Raw genomic sequence first — 15,405 nt, forward strand, 5'->3', positions numbered from 1 at the left:
TGTCTCTGTGTCCCAATTTCCTCCTTTTTAGGAGGACACCAGTCCTATTGGATTAACATCTACCCTAATGGCCTCATCTTAACTTGATCATCTGCAAAGACCCTATTTCCAAAGTCACATTCACAGATACTGGGGTTAGGACTTTAACATTTTTGGCGGGGATGTATTTCAACCCATGACACAGTTGCTTACAGCAGCGGTCTGCAACCTTTTTGGCACCAGGGACTGGTTTTGTGGAAGACAATTTTTCCATGGACGGGGTGTGAGGGGGGGATGGTTCAGGCAGTAATGCGAGTGATGGGGAGCGGCGCATGAAGCTTCACCCCCTCCTCCGCTGCTCACCTCTTGCTGTGTGGCCAGTTCCTAACAGGCCATGGACCCGTACTGGTCCGTGGCCCGGGGTATGGGGACCCCTGTTTTAGTGGAATTTCAAGAGACAGCAAAGATAAATATATCCTTTTCAATCTACCATCTTAAATCAGAAGTCTACCCTTTACTCTTTTCACTCTCACATACTGCACATTTTTTGAGTCTTTACTTTGTATCCAAAGTACTGAGAATATAAATACACATAATATGCCATCAAGTGACACAGAAGCAACTGCGAGAGACTACCTGAAACTAAGGACTTAAATGCCATTAGAATTGCCTCTAACTCTTTATCTGTCTCTATCCCTACCTATATATCTTGCCTCTCTGAATATCATCTTCTCTATCTCTTGTTGGAACCCAGAACAGGCCATCCCAAAATATGCCTCAATGGCATATTGATTATTTTTAATTCAAGTTACTTCAGAAACAGCTGATGCAAGAGGGACACTGACCCTCCTCTCTGTCTACTTGAAAGCAGGAAATAAGTCTCCCATGTGAAAGGTGCACTCCCTGCATCTAAGGTAGAAGGACACCTTTATTGCCAGATATGGGAAATTCAGGGACGAGAAACCTGTGTAAGCAAACCTTGTTACTTCTTTAATTTACCACTGCAAGCCCAAACTCTGTTTAGATTCTTCATTAATTGAGTACCCTAAACCTGTTTCTTTGCCCTGTCAGTTTCTCACAAATGTGCTGTTTCCTTGTCTAAAAAGTATAAAAGATGACTGCTTTGCGCATTTCTCAGATCTCATTTCTGAGATTTTTGTGTGCACTAATTAAACTTTGTTTCTTTTTCTCCTGTTCATCAACCTTGTGTCAATTTTTTATTAGTCCAGCCGCAAGAACTCATGAAGGGTAGAGGGGGAAATTTTCCCCTCCCAGATATTCTTTTATGTTGAACTGGTACATTTGGACTGCAGGAGACTAAAACAATCGCTCCTGTAAACCTGTGATCTTACATCATCAAAGTTCATCTCCAAAGTAGAGGCTCACTTCTCTTAGTTCACAAATGAGAAGTTCTAAGGATAGATTCTGATTAGTCTTGTGTAAAGTTACTTGGCCTTATAAATGGTCAAGGCAGTGAGGGTCTATAATTGGTGGATTCTACTAGAAGAATTATGTGGTATCAGTGAAATGAGAAATTCCCTCTAAAACCATGCATATCCCCCGCCCCTCCCCCCCAAAAAAACCCAATGAGAAGTAATAGGCATAATATTATCTAATGTACAATACATCATTACAAAATGCGTTGTGACAATGACAAGCACACAATGCTTTGGAGGCCGGTTGAAAGGATACAAAAGGATCCAGGTAAATGAAATCAAAAAGGTTTCCTGGAGAAAGTGATGCCTGTACTAAATCCTGAATGATTTATAGGAATCAGACAGAAAAAAAAAATAGGAGAAAATGTTTCCACAGGAAGAGGCTTTGAGAATATCCAATGGCCAGAAACAAGGGCAATATTAGAGAAAGAGGTAATTTAAGTGACTTAGTATGCCTGGAACAGAGAGAGCAAAATAGGAAATGGCAATATATGAGGCTAGCGAGAAAAATATCAACCAGATCCTAAGTATTCCATTTCTCTACTAAGGAATTTGAACTTTTTCCAAAGACTACACAGAATCTCTGACCACTGAAAGATATTAAGAAGAGAAATGATACAATGAAATATGGTTTTATTATAGTTATTCTGGTATCAGTGAGCTTTTTCTTTCTCTATCTCCTAGAAACGATAAAGATAAAAATTAAAGACTAAGAATGGATTTGAGTAATAATGGTGGTTTTAAAACATGTCCACAAATTCTTTAACATTCCTTCCATCTAGGTTGGAATTACCCTTCCAACCTAGGGTAATTCCTACTTGGTTCAGGACATCTTTTTCTTTTTCTTTTTTTTAAATAATTTATATTGCAGTATAGTTGATTTATAACGTGTTAGTTTCAGGTATACAGCAAAGTGAATCAGTTATACATGTACATATATCCACTCTTTTTTAGATTCTTTTCCCGTATAGGTTATTACAGAGTACTGAGTAAAGTTCCCTGTGCTATACAGTAAGTCCTTATTCGTTATCTATTTTATATAAAGTAGTGGGTATATGTCAATCCCAATTTCCTAATTTATCCCCCACCCCCATACTCCCTGGTAACCATAAGTTTGTTTTCTACATCTGTGACTCTATTTCTATTTTGTAAATAAGTTCATTCATACCATTTTTTTTAGATTCCACATATAAGCGATATCATATGATATTTGTCTTTCTCTGTCTGATTTACTTCACTCAGTATGACAATCTCTAGGTCCATCCATTGCTGCAAATGACATTATTTCATTCTTTTTTATGGCTGTGTAATATTCCATTGTGTATATGTACCACATCTTCCTTATTCACTCCTCTGTCAATGGACATTTAGGTTGCTTCCACGTCTTAGCTCTTGTAAATAGTGCTGCAGTGAACATTGGGGTACATGTATCGTTTCAAATTATGTTTTTTTCCAGATACATACCCAGGAGTGGGATTGCTGGATCATACAGTAGTTCTAGATTTAGTTTTTCAAGGAGGTTCTGGACATCTTGATTGCTTCCAAGTTTTGGCAATTATGAATAAAGCTGCTATAAACACCTGTGTGCAGGTTTTTATGTAGACAGAAGTTTTCAACTTCTTTGGCTAAATGCTAATGTCGGGGAGGAAGAAATTTCCCTCTGCCCTTCTTGGTTCTTCTGGCTGGTCTAAGAATTAAATCGACATGAGACACATTAACAGGAGAAAACCAAACGAAAGTTTAATAACACATATACACAGGAGAGACCCAGGAGAACAGAGTAACTAACTCACCAAAATGTCCGAAGCCCTTACCTTAAATACCTTCCTCAGCTAAGGACAAAAGAGGATGGATGTTTGAAGGTGGGGAGAGTCAGTTATGGGAAGTTACCAGGAAAAACACAGTAAACAAGGGTAAGGTTATTTTGCAGATTTAAGTCCTTGACTTCTCTGTTGATAAGAGTTTCTAGAGATTTGGCCACAGTCCTCTTCCAGGGGCAACAAGGGAGACACCCTTATAAAGGACATTTTCCTTACAAACACAAATGTCACTTACAAAAGGGTAACTCCTTGGTTTTCAGAGTTTTCCCCATGTGTGCTGTTTCTTAGAAAACAACCAGATTAAAATAATTAATATACCAGAGATATTTTTAGGGTGGCAAATTCTGCTCCCCCTACACTAAGGGGTTGATTGCTATATTTTATTGTAAGCATATGTTTAGTTTTCTACGAAACGACCAACCATCTTCCAAAGTGGCTGTACCGTTTTTCATTCTCATCAGCAATGAATGAAAGTTCCTGAAATGTGAAATTTTCAATATTGCCTTTGGTTAAAAGGGGGATTTGGAAATATTTTTATCTGAATGAATGTTTTAATTTATAAAATTACCTCCCATATAATATTTTAAGTGTTCTGCTACAAATAAAGGTAGAGAGCAAGCTGTGGGAGTTGAAGGATTGGGTAGTCTAAGATAAAGTATTAGCATTTAGAGAAGCCTTAAGGCAGAAAGAGTAACTGAAATTTCATCTCCAAATTATTTTTCATATATATATTGCCACTGTGGTTAGATATTTTTAAAATAAAAGTTAAAATCAGCTTTAAACTAGCTATGATTGTTTCCAGTAGATCTGATGGGAAAACAACACTCTTAAAAAATATTAATCTCCATCGTAATTACTTTTCTTAATTGGTTTTAAAGTACTCCTTTGAGAGATTTAGCTATATTTGGGTCAAAGCTCAAATGAGCTAAAATGTTCAGTTTGAGAATAAGGACTGAACATTATAAACATACAATGTGATAAAAGAATTCCTGGATTTTCATACATGAGAAGGATTGAAAAATGCCAGAGAGAAAAATAATGAGCATCAAAGGCTATGCAATTCATTTTCCTTGTTTCAATAATGAAACTTAGTTTCTTTTCTTTTGTGGGTTTGTTTTTGAAATCAGAGATAAGGAGACCTTGCTGAAAGTAGACAGGTGACTGGGGCCACTGTTGTCTCATACATTTTTCAGAACTTCTGGGCTTTGTTTAGGGCAAAGCAGCCCTTCATTCTTCATCTTTTCTTCACTCCTTTTTATCTTACAGTTTCTGCTGCTCCTCCCCTACAGGTCCCTGGAATCACTGTCGTTAGTAGTGGTTGGAAAGGCCTTTGTCCTCGGATTCTTAGCAGGGAAAGGGGAGGGCCAGAGGGAGGCGACACTGGCACCAGGTCCACCCTCCGGTCTGCCACCAGCCCTTCAGGTGGCACTTTGTATTCAGGTTAGGAGAGGAGTACTCTTCTCCGTGAATTTTTGCCTTAGGAAAAACAAAAAATGTTTGAGGACTACTGAGTTAATCACCTGAATCGCTTGATATTTTCTTTTCCGAAGACAGATCCGACTTCTGGGTTAAGAAGAGAAAGTAAATCATTTCTATATCTGAACTTGTGTGAAGCCCTTCGTGGTCGGGACTGACATCACTTCTCTGGACCTTGATTACACCTCTTGCCCTTCACCTTATACGTCTCTTCAGATCCCTTAGTCATGCTCTGTTTGTGCCGCTGCTCTAGGAGCAGCCTGCGGCCAAGACCTAAACAACATGACGCCAACGTGGTGAAGGAGGGGTCACGGTCGGAGGCAGCCAGCCCAGCACCGAAGGCGCCGGGCGAGTGCAATCCAACGAGTGAAGGGCGAAAGGCAAGCACGGGGCACCTCTGCATGGGCCAAAGGAATGCCAGGACCCCCATCCCATCTCTTCCCCGACTCCAGATCCCAACAGGCTGAAAAAAGCTGGATTTTCGCCCTCTGTATTTGTTTTGGGGCTCAACCAAGAAACTGCGAAGGAGAGGGAAGAAGACATTTTTAGAACATCTTTTTGTTTGAAAAACACCTTTAATGTCACAGTCACCATAAAATAAGAGGTGAAAATTGCTCGTGTTCCCAGTGAACTCTCTTCAGGGAAAGTTTAGATGGAAGGAGAAAACACTGAAACGGACAGAGTTCCCGCCCACCCCCATCCCGCGGACCACGGGTCGCGGGGGGCGGGCCGGGGGCGGGGCTTCGTGACGTCACAGGACCAACGCGCCGCCGTGTTGTTTTTGTGCCCCCGGGTCTCGGGAAAAGCCTCCGGCAGTTCTTTACCTGGCCCTCCCGTGCCTCTGGACCGGGGGCCCCGAGACCCCTTCTGAAAGCTCTACGGAGCCGCGTTGCGACGGGGGCTGGCCTTCCTGAAGCGGGTCTGAGACACATTGCGATTTGTTCCGAGGGAATCGAGACGGGAGAGACGCCTTCGTCCGCGAGGGAGGCAGGCCCCGTCCGGGGATCTTAGAAACCCTGCGGTCCATCATGAAGTTCCAGTATAAGGAGGACCATCCCTTTGAGTATCGGAAAAAGGAAGGAGAAAAGATCCGGAAGAAATATCCGGACCGGGTCCCTGTGAGTGGGGAGGGGGAGGAGGGGAATGAGGGGGGGGGGCGGCGGAGTCGTGATGGCTGCCAGAGGCACAGAAGGGTGGTCCCTAAAAGCACTTAACCTGGATGCCCTTCACTGCGGAGAGAGCCAGTGGAAGGAACGTTCGCACTGCGGACCCTTTAAAACCCGTACCCCCAGGGCCGCATCTTTGGAGCTGACCGCAGTTTTAGCGCGGAGCCTACGTTTGAGTGACTCAGCAGTATTCAGAGGATGTGTGAGCTGGGATGTACTCAAAATGTGGGCCTTTTTGTGCGAGAATGATTAGGTTGGGACTACCCATTTGCTGCCTTTAAGACTGCATGGGAATTGTTCTGGGAATAACAGATGCGGTGGATTTGCTCCCATCAGTTTTCTCCTTAGGTGGGTCTGCGTTAATCAAGTTGACTTTGGCCCTTAGAGCCTTGGGTTTGGGAGGGAAATGTTCGGAAGCCAGTGGATCCTTTATTTTTGTCTCTGAGGGTTAGGAAGCGGGGGTGGGGGGATGGGGGCGCCCCAAGACAGGCCTGGCCCAGAAAACAAGGTCACGTTCTCCGCGCAGCAGCCGGGTTGCCTCATCATTGTTGGCCCCGGGGCGTGTGGGGCTGCAGCCAGCCTTCCTCCGGTATTTATCCTGAACACATTGTACCTGGACACAATGAGGAAGGACCGAGACCTTTTTTCTCTCGGGTTTTTGGACTCTGGCGTATGTAATGTAAAACTAGCGCAGGCAGTGAGGAGGTACAGGGAAGAAATAGTAAGGCATCTTTCCGCATCCGGGCGCTTTTCTCCCTCTCCCCCTCTCCCCTCCCCCGCCTCCTGCCTGGTTTTTCTCTACTGTGGGCTACGCAGCCGGATGGGAAGACAGAAGGCTTTAAAGTGTGCTGGAGGGAACAGTCGCTGAGCTTTGGCGATGGGGGACTAGAGACCCTAAGACTGTGCTCTTTATCTTCGGGCAGGGACATTCGGATAAATATTACAGATAATTTGCAAGTAAAGGAATTGCCATTATCTGATGGTGAGAGGTACTCTTGAATTCCTTCCCAAACCTCATCTAACTCTGATGTTCTTAGAGCTGCCAGAAGCGACCTGGGCCGTATAAATCCCTTGCAGTCCTTTTCCTATAAGGGTAGAGGAGATATTAGAGCTGTTCCATTCCCCAGGAATTACGTACAAAAGGGTTTTCAGCTAAAAAGGAGAGCTAGCCCTATTACCCACTGACGGATTCGTGACAAATTGATTTCTTGGTCTGTGGACCTTGCATGACTGCTTTAAAAGTTTTCCCCAAATCTTGGTGATACCCATCCTACTCTCTTATAATAATATTTGAAAGTGACAACTGACTTTGATTGATAACTTACCATGTACCTGGGAGTATTCTCAGTGCCCTGTCTATATTCATTCACTTCCTCACACCGTTATAATCCCATTCTGCAGATGCAGGATCTGAAGCACAGAGAACTGAAGTAACTTCCTGAAGGGTTTCACAGGGCTGCTGTGTGGCAGAGCTGGGATTCTGACCCTGGCTGTTGGGCCCTCCATGTCGTATTGTTTCTCAATCTCTAATGCAATTCCGTTCAACAGAACTATTTAAGTGTGCGGTGTGTGCCTCGCACTGTTAGGTATTGGAAATACAGAAGTCCACTGTCGCTGCCTTCAAGAGTTCGCAGATGGTAGTAGGATGCCAGAACAGCATCCCAGTCAGCAAAATGACTACCGTGTATTCAGAACGCTAAGTATGAGGCTCTGTTCCAGTAGCTCTGTATAAGTCACAAACTCAGAATTGTACCTGTTCCTAAATCTAGTTAAAATTCTCATCCATTTCCTCAAAACAGTCTTTGCCATTTCAATCATTTACATGCATTCACCCAGAATAGTTCAGCTAATCCCCCCTATTTTTGTTCTGCTCATTGTTTGGTGTTAAATGTTTTACTTCTGTGATAGTTTGTAAGCCATTATGACTCTCCCTTAGATCTCATGATTCCTCCAGTTAGGTTTTAACCAGTGGTCAGCCTCCTAGCTGCTCCTTAGGTGCTCAGCCTGTGGCCTTCTTTCTAGTTGTGATGCAAAAGGATCTCTACCCTCTGAATCCTAAGATTTGGTGCATGTTCTGGGCAGAACCCTGAATCTTGCTGTGCTCAAGTGTCGTGTTTACGGAAAAGAGGGTTAGACTAAATGATTGCTAAAGCCCTTTCCCCCTAGACCATTGGTGTAATTAAAGCAGTCACGTACCCTGACTGCTTACGTGACTTGAGTGTAGCCTGAGCACATCTGTAGCTGCTGCCCAAAAGAATAGGCGTGCTTGGGCCTTGAGACAGAGTTTCATGGGATTTTGAAGTTACCTTTCTAGCTACAGTGTATTGAAAACCTGCAACATAGCAGGAAACTGTTAGGAAGAGATTGCCTATTTTTTGAAATTCATGAGCAGCCCTATGGAGTATTAGTCTCATTTCACAGAGGAGGAAAACTGAGACCCAAACAGGCAAAGCATCTAGGCCCAGGGCCCACTGTTAAGTGAAGGGTTCCTGGGAACTTGAATATTTTCTGGTAAACAAAGGCCTTAATGATTCCTCCTCCCCTCCTGTTCCTCCACATCCCACCCTCTCCTCCCGATGTCACAATTGCACTTGGCTTTGTCGCTGTCTTTTTCTGCTCCCTTCACGTGGTTTCCATGTCTTATTAATCCGGGCTGGAGCTGCCACGTCGTCTCAGAGTTCCTGCGTGACACAAGGCAGCCTCCTTCCCTTTGATTTTATGCGCCTGCGGCCTCCTGACCATCCTCATTGTTGGGCCATCACTGGTCTCTTCCTACTTTTTCTTTTAATTTCTGACTCACATATCATTGCTGCAGTTTTGATTTTTATTTATTTATTTTTCTTCCGGTTTTATGGAGATATAATTGCCACATGGCACTGTATAAGTTTAAAGTGTACAGCATAATGATTTGACTTACATACCTCATGGAATGATGATCACAGTAAGTTGAGTGAATATCCGTGATCTCATACACAGATACAAAATTAAAGAAGTAGAAAAAGAATTTTTTTTGTGTGATGAGAACTCTTAGGATTTACTCTCAAAGTGTAATTGACCTACAACAGTGTGTTAATTCCTGTTACACAACATAGTGATTTTTTCTATACATTTCAAAATGATCACCGTGATAAGTCTAGTTAGTTATGGTATGTCACCATATTACTTAGTTATTATTATATTCCTCACACTATACATTTTGTACTTGTGACTCATTTATTTTGCAACTGGATTTATTTTTATTGTTAAGTGTGATCACGTCCTTCTGGTCTTCCAGGTGCAGGATTCTTTTTCTGTGCAAAAATAAGTAGGTTTTTCACTTGTTATTCTCTCCCCTTAAATTTAAAAGCTTCAGATTTCTCCGAATCAATCCTTATGTTTAGATCTTTATACTTTACAAAACCTTTTCACATAAAATTTTATGGATTATTCAAGTTCATTGTCTCAGTTCCATGCCTCTGTAAAAGGTGTGTTTGAAAGTTGTCGTCTTCCTTTTACTTGTCGGAATGCTGAAGCTCAGAGAGGTTAAGTGACCTGTTGAAGGTCACACAGCTACTAAGGATACTTGTCCAGTGTGTATTTCTATTTCTTTAAATTTTCTGTACTTCCCATATCTTCTACATAGAGTGATTGTTTTCTAAACTAAAAATCTAAAGCTGATGGTTTTACAATAGATTTTAAATATTTCGAAATTACATTAAATTAAATATTATATCACATATAATATATAAATAGTAAATATATTTATATAATATTTACATTTAAGTATATTTAAATTAATATTAAAAATTTATAAGATATTTTCTATTTTATAAATCTTCATGTATAAAGAGTTTAAATTTTACATATCTTTTTTTCTTTTCGTCACAGACATATATGATCTTTCTAAAACTTGAAATATTATAGAAATATTTAATGTAGACATTGAAAATCTCTTAAAATCCTAACAGATAATCAGTATTGATTAATGGGTTAGTTATTGTACTGACATCATATTAAAGAATATAAGAACTGTTTTAATACTTACTTTTTTTCAGTTAATAGTGTCTTGAATATGTTTTTTGCAGTCGTTCTCAAAAATTCTGACAAACTATAAAATTTGAACCACATTATCTGTACCTTTAATAAATAGCATTTATAAGAAAGAATAAAACTAATAGGTACTCAGGACCATCTGAGAAAATTCAGACAATCTTCTTGGTACTTTAAACACCAGAAAGTATATATCCTATAGTATACCTTACAGGTAATTCGTAATTAAAATCAAGGTTTTAAAATCTTCACTTTTCATAACATGCCCTCCTCATCCTCTTGTTATTGCAGTAATAAAACTATAACCTTATTACGAAAGTCCATTTCCCCATACATTTTGTAAGGGGTAAGGGGGAATAAGCAATGGAAAAGCTTTATTGGCCCTAGACAAACTCACTTCAGATAGGGCAACTGTAGGATGTAGAGGGGAAAATGCTAGGTTGGATTCTGCAGTTTTTATCCCCACTCTCTACTTCTCCTCCCAGGTGATCGTGGAGAAGGCTCCCAAGGCCAGGGTGCCTGATCTGGACAAGAGGAAGTACCTAGTGCCCTCTGACCTCACTGGTAATGCTCTTTCCCTCCCCTGACAACGTCCTCCCATGGGAAAGCATTCCCAGCCTTCCTGTGTGTATGCGATTGTGGGATTGAGAGGAAGCAGAATTGAAGAGAATGAGTGGGATTCTCCTGAGAGGTGATTCAAAAATGGTGATGTCATAGTTCTTTCCCATCACCAAGTTCCTTAAGCATTTCCCATGATAGTGCTTTGTTTGATTTAGATGCAGCAAAGTATGAAAGCTTGAAAGAAAAGATCCGATGTCCATTATTTAATCCGCTTAAAATTCAGCTTTGTTATTGTGATACCAATTTACTTCAAAAGGAAAACCAGACTAGTTTATTGGGAGGATCACATTTTAGAGATTCTCAGCTGAATACCTTGTCTCAAGCTACAGTTTGTTGTTAATACATCTTGTAGATACTGTTTGGATAGGATATATTCATTCTTCACGTTGATTCTTAATGGAGTAACCACTGCATCCAGGAGACACTTGGAAAGATTTTGTAGATGTGTTTGCTCCAGAGTTATTAGATTTGCATATCAGCCTTCTAGAAATCTTTCAGTGTGCTCAGTGAAGGGTAATGCATTGAACCCCACTTATTGCCCCAACATTGGGATGACTAATTGTGCTGAGATTACTGCCTATTAGACCGCTTCCCATCACAAACTTGTCTTAGCTGGGAGTGGGAAGTGTGTTTCTTTCTTTCTTTTTGTTTTTTTCTTCTTCTTTTTGGCTGCACCACGTGGCTTGCAGGATCTTATTTCCCCGACCAGGGATCAAACCCGGGTCCTGGCAGTGAAAGCGCCAGAGTCCTAACCACTGGACTGCCAGGGAATTCCCTGGAAGTGTGTTTCAAATCAGATTTAGACAATGATGGGAGTGTTTCAGTCTGGAGACACATTGTATTCCCTCAAAGGTGTCCTCAGGCTTTGAGTGGATATGCTAACATTAGGTCTGAAATTGAGTAAAGTGGGGAAGGATTGAGGAATTAAACTCCTCAATGGCATGTCAAGAAATATGCAGGCTTCTTTGAGTATCACTTTTTATTTCTAAAGCTGTAGGACGGTATTGGGCTCTGCTCAGGTGATACGTAAGTCTGGTACTTTTGGAAACAGGTGCAGTAGGATTTTTTTCTGGATCTTAACCGTTCTGCTAACCTCTCATTTTCTTCCGCCTTTCCTTCCTTTTCTAAAACCTACCTTCATCCAGTTGGCCAGTTCTACTTCTTAATCCGGAAGAGGATCCACCTGAGACCCGAAGACGCCTTATTCTTCTTTGTCAACAACACCATCCCTCCCACGAGCGCGACCATGGGCCAGCTGTATGAGGTAATGGTCCTGGTGACAATACTGTGCAGTCTGGCCTTCTCTAGCTTTTGTCCCAGGTGTGTTATCAACATCCCAGGTGTGTTATCAACATACCTGGGAAGTGGGGCAGGAGGTGTTGTTTATCAGGTTCCTTTCACATGGCCGTGTCAGGCTCTGGGAGGTCAGACGCCACTTGTCCCTTAGGGAGTGAGCAGCCCACTAGATTCAGCCCCTTTGAATTCTCTTTTCAGTCTCGCCTTGCTATAGTGTTTGAACATCGGATCGTCTTTATTGAAACAGCAGGAAGTGGTTTCTGACTACAGAAATTCCAGATAAAATGAAATTTAAAATTAAGGCAGTCTTTAAATGGATTCATTTGTCTTCACAGATAAACTCAGTTGGGGGGAATAACTTGAGTGTTTTTATTTGGTTTAATTGGTAAACTGTCAGAATCTGATGAGAAAACTATAATAAAGGACTTTATCATGCTGTATCACCGAAGATTGTTACTGCATTATTATTCCTTAAAGGGTTTCACACAATACTGCCTTCTTTTTGTGTCCCATTAGTGACTTGCACAAACTTTTCTAATAACCTCTCATTTTTATTCCACAGCGTACATTCCCTATTAGTTTTTACTCCAGTATATATAGTTACATTGTATCTATGTATATAGTTACATTGTATCTATGTATATAGTTACATTGTATCTATGTTGCCCTTGCCAGAATGAGCTTTTTAGGGGGATCGTGTTTGTACCCCTGATGGGTATGGTGTTCTCCACGAAGGTGTTTGTGAACTCAGAGTTCAAAGTTGAATCCCAGCCACTTCTGCGTCTTCTTCGATCCTCTTTTCAGTGGGGACTAATGATACCTCCTCTGCCTACCTTACAGAGTTGCGTGAGGCTCTGAATCCTAGGGCTGATGAATGTGATTATGTTTTCTAAACCGTCGTCTTACCTCTTCCCCTAGGACAACCACGAGGAAGACTATTTTCTGTACGTGGCCTACAGTGACGAGAGCGTCTACGGGAAGTGAGTGGCGGACGCCGGCCGATGGGAGCACCCGGACTCGGGGCAGGGGGAGGGGCGTGTGTGGGGCTTGGGGAGAGAGGGGGGAGGGCTCCCCCCGTGGAGGAGACGGAGGTGAAGACATCTGGAAACACTACACTGCACACACCATCACCATATTTTCACATGCTCAATTGATATTTTTTGCTGCTTTCTCGGCCCGGGGAGAAAGCATGTCAGGACAGAGCTGTTGGGTTGGCTCCGTAGAAAAGTGAAGATGCTCTAGTCTCACCACACTGCTGCGAATTAACTTTTGTGGGATTTCCATAGAAGAATCGGGGGGTGGGCAAGTTGGGGCCAGAGATCGTGGACCACCAGTAACTTCCTGCTCTCCTTCTCTTCGGGCAGAGATTCTGTTGTTGACATTTGCACAAGACATGTAGGGAAAGGGGATGGGAATGTTTTAGGACCACTGGTAGTGGACCATTCCTGGGGACCAAAAGAGACCCATTGTAATTGAAGCATTGTGACCCCTGACCTCTCCTATCTCCACGTCTCCTCCCGCATCCCAACTGCCATCTCACAAGCATCACAGTACCCACCCCAGTGGTGGCAGTAGACCTCAGACCCAGACACTTAGACGGAGCTCTCCTCCTGCTGGAAAATAGGGGCCAGGCGTGAGGGGTGTCAGGGTTGCGAAGATAGCATCGATAGCGTTAAACTGGAACTGACAAAGTATTGAGCATCTCTGTCTAACCTGCTTTGCTCTTTGGTGCCCCTTTTCCCCACACCTACCTTGGACCTGAATGAGCCTCAGCCATTTCCAGTGATAGGCTAAAACCACTCGTCTGGCATTTCCCAAACTTCACTCCGTGAATGGGGACAAAGATGAGTTACGTATGGAAGGGGCAGGTATGAGGTAAGATGGATTGTCCACACCTCCAGCTCATCCAGAATTCTTGCTCCCGGGCTGCTGTCCTTCACTCTCACACGCACGGAAATGCCCAGTGAGGGCCAGCTGCTTCCCTCCTTGGGTTTTCACTTACCACGGCTGCTAGATAGAAACATTTGAGAGGGTGACTTTTAGTAGTTCCTGGGGATTCTATCTGATGCTGATTGTTTTCACTTTAGGGGTTGTGATGTGGGTGGGAGTGGGAAGCAGGAATCGCACTCAGATGGGACATTTCAATTCATCTCAGACATGACACTTCAGTTCATCTCCGCTAATGAAAAGGGTCCTTCCCGTGGTGGAAATCCGTGTGTCAGTTCTGTCAGCTGCAGGCTCTTGTGTCACGAAGTTTCTGCTGTCAGGCCGAGGAAATAAAAGAATTGCATACCTTAAAAACCTACCGTGAGTTCAGAAATGTTGCTTTTATTTAGTAGGTCTTAGAATCGACGACGTGTGGACTCCAAGTAGAAAACTCTGAGCTGGGGTGACTGTCGGCTGGGTGCCCACGTGCGGGCAGACGTGTACCTGCCTGTCACCGCCCAGGAGTCACCGGCCAGAGGTGAACGGAGGCGGGGCGGCGTGCCCAGGGTGTCGGTGGAGCGTGGGTGATTTTCTCCTCCGCAGATAAATGCCTTGTCACCGCTTTACGTGTTCCTCAGAGCTGAAGGTGGAAGGCTGCCTGCGTTAGAAGATTGGGGGTGGGGGAGGGAGGGGTGCTTGTTAAAATGCAGATGTCTAGGCCTCGCCCAGATTTGGCTGACTCAGAATCTCAGCGTGGGCAGCTGTATTTTTAACCAGCTTCTCGTGACTCCGCTGCACGCCGAGGTTGGAGAGGCGTTGCTCTGGTCCCTGGTTCTGCTGTAAGTCCTAACCCAACCTGTTCTTTCCACATCTTGGTCAATATGAGGCCACCATCTCCCAAAGCAACACATGGCGCCTCCTTTAAGGCTCCTGAGGTCAGAACGAGCTTGATGCCTTCCGAGCTTCGGAGAGTCTTCATTCAGGAACCGATATGTAGGTAGGCGGCGGGGTGCGCGTTGAGAGACAATGAAAAACATTAGTAGAAATTCCTTTCTGAAAGAACTTTAATATCCATTTCTAATCTTCTTTAATCTCTTGCAGGGCTATATCCCCACGTGGTGTCTACCTCTGTAGAGTTTTATGGAAATATAAGAGCAGAAAAGAAGTAGGTGATCATAAGGGATCCATGGCAGGATTCCACCCATGACCAAACCCAAATCATGCCCAGTGTACTGACTGAGAGTTAAGTTAGGACTGAGAGGGAGGGTAGAAGAAGCCCAAGCCCAGCAAAGGCCACATGCAGGAAGTACAGAAAGTTCTAAGGAATTTTCACGTTGACGTCAAGGCATTGGAAATGGGATACCTGTCACTACTGGCAAGTATTGGGGTGTTTCTGATAAAGCCAAATGGAAGCTAATACTGGAATTGAGATAATGAACTTGAAACTGAAGACTTGCCCGCACTACCTGGGAATGAGATTGGGTAAATGTTTAAATGAAAAACACGTGGCAGGTCCCAGTCCTCCGTACACATTGGAAGCAGTGGTGCGGGAGACTGTAGGCCACTGCTAAACCAAAGAAGTGCCCTGAATTTAGAGGCTGTGCCTCCCCCAGGAGGCCTTTGCTTATTTTGGTCCTACTTATCTCTAGATTTTCC

At 43.1% G+C, this 15,405-nt stretch overlaps 1 protein-coding gene across 1 annotated transcript; it reads left to right on the forward strand.

The window, feature by feature from the left end:
* Positions 1-5,461: 5,461 nt before the first annotated feature.
* GABARAPL1 (GABA type A receptor associated protein like 1) lies at positions 5,462-14,128 on the forward strand. Its single transcript, XM_036865292.1, has 4 exons — positions 5,462-5,829; positions 10,392-10,470; positions 11,673-11,791; positions 12,742-14,128. Exons 1-4 carry the CDS (start codon positions 5,740-5,742, stop codon positions 12,805-12,807), a joined length of 354 nt encoding a protein of 117 aa, XP_036721187.1. The 5' UTR covers positions 5,462-5,739; the 3' UTR covers positions 12,808-14,128.
* The last annotated feature ends 1,277 nt before the right edge of the window (positions 14,129-15,405 follow it).

The sequence above is a fragment of the Balaenoptera musculus genome, chromosome 10, assembly GCF_009873245.2.
Source record: "Balaenoptera musculus isolate JJ_BM4_2016_0621 chromosome 10, mBalMus1.pri.v3, whole genome shotgun sequence".
NCBI lineage: Eukaryota > Metazoa > Chordata > Mammalia > Artiodactyla > Balaenopteridae > Balaenoptera > Balaenoptera musculus.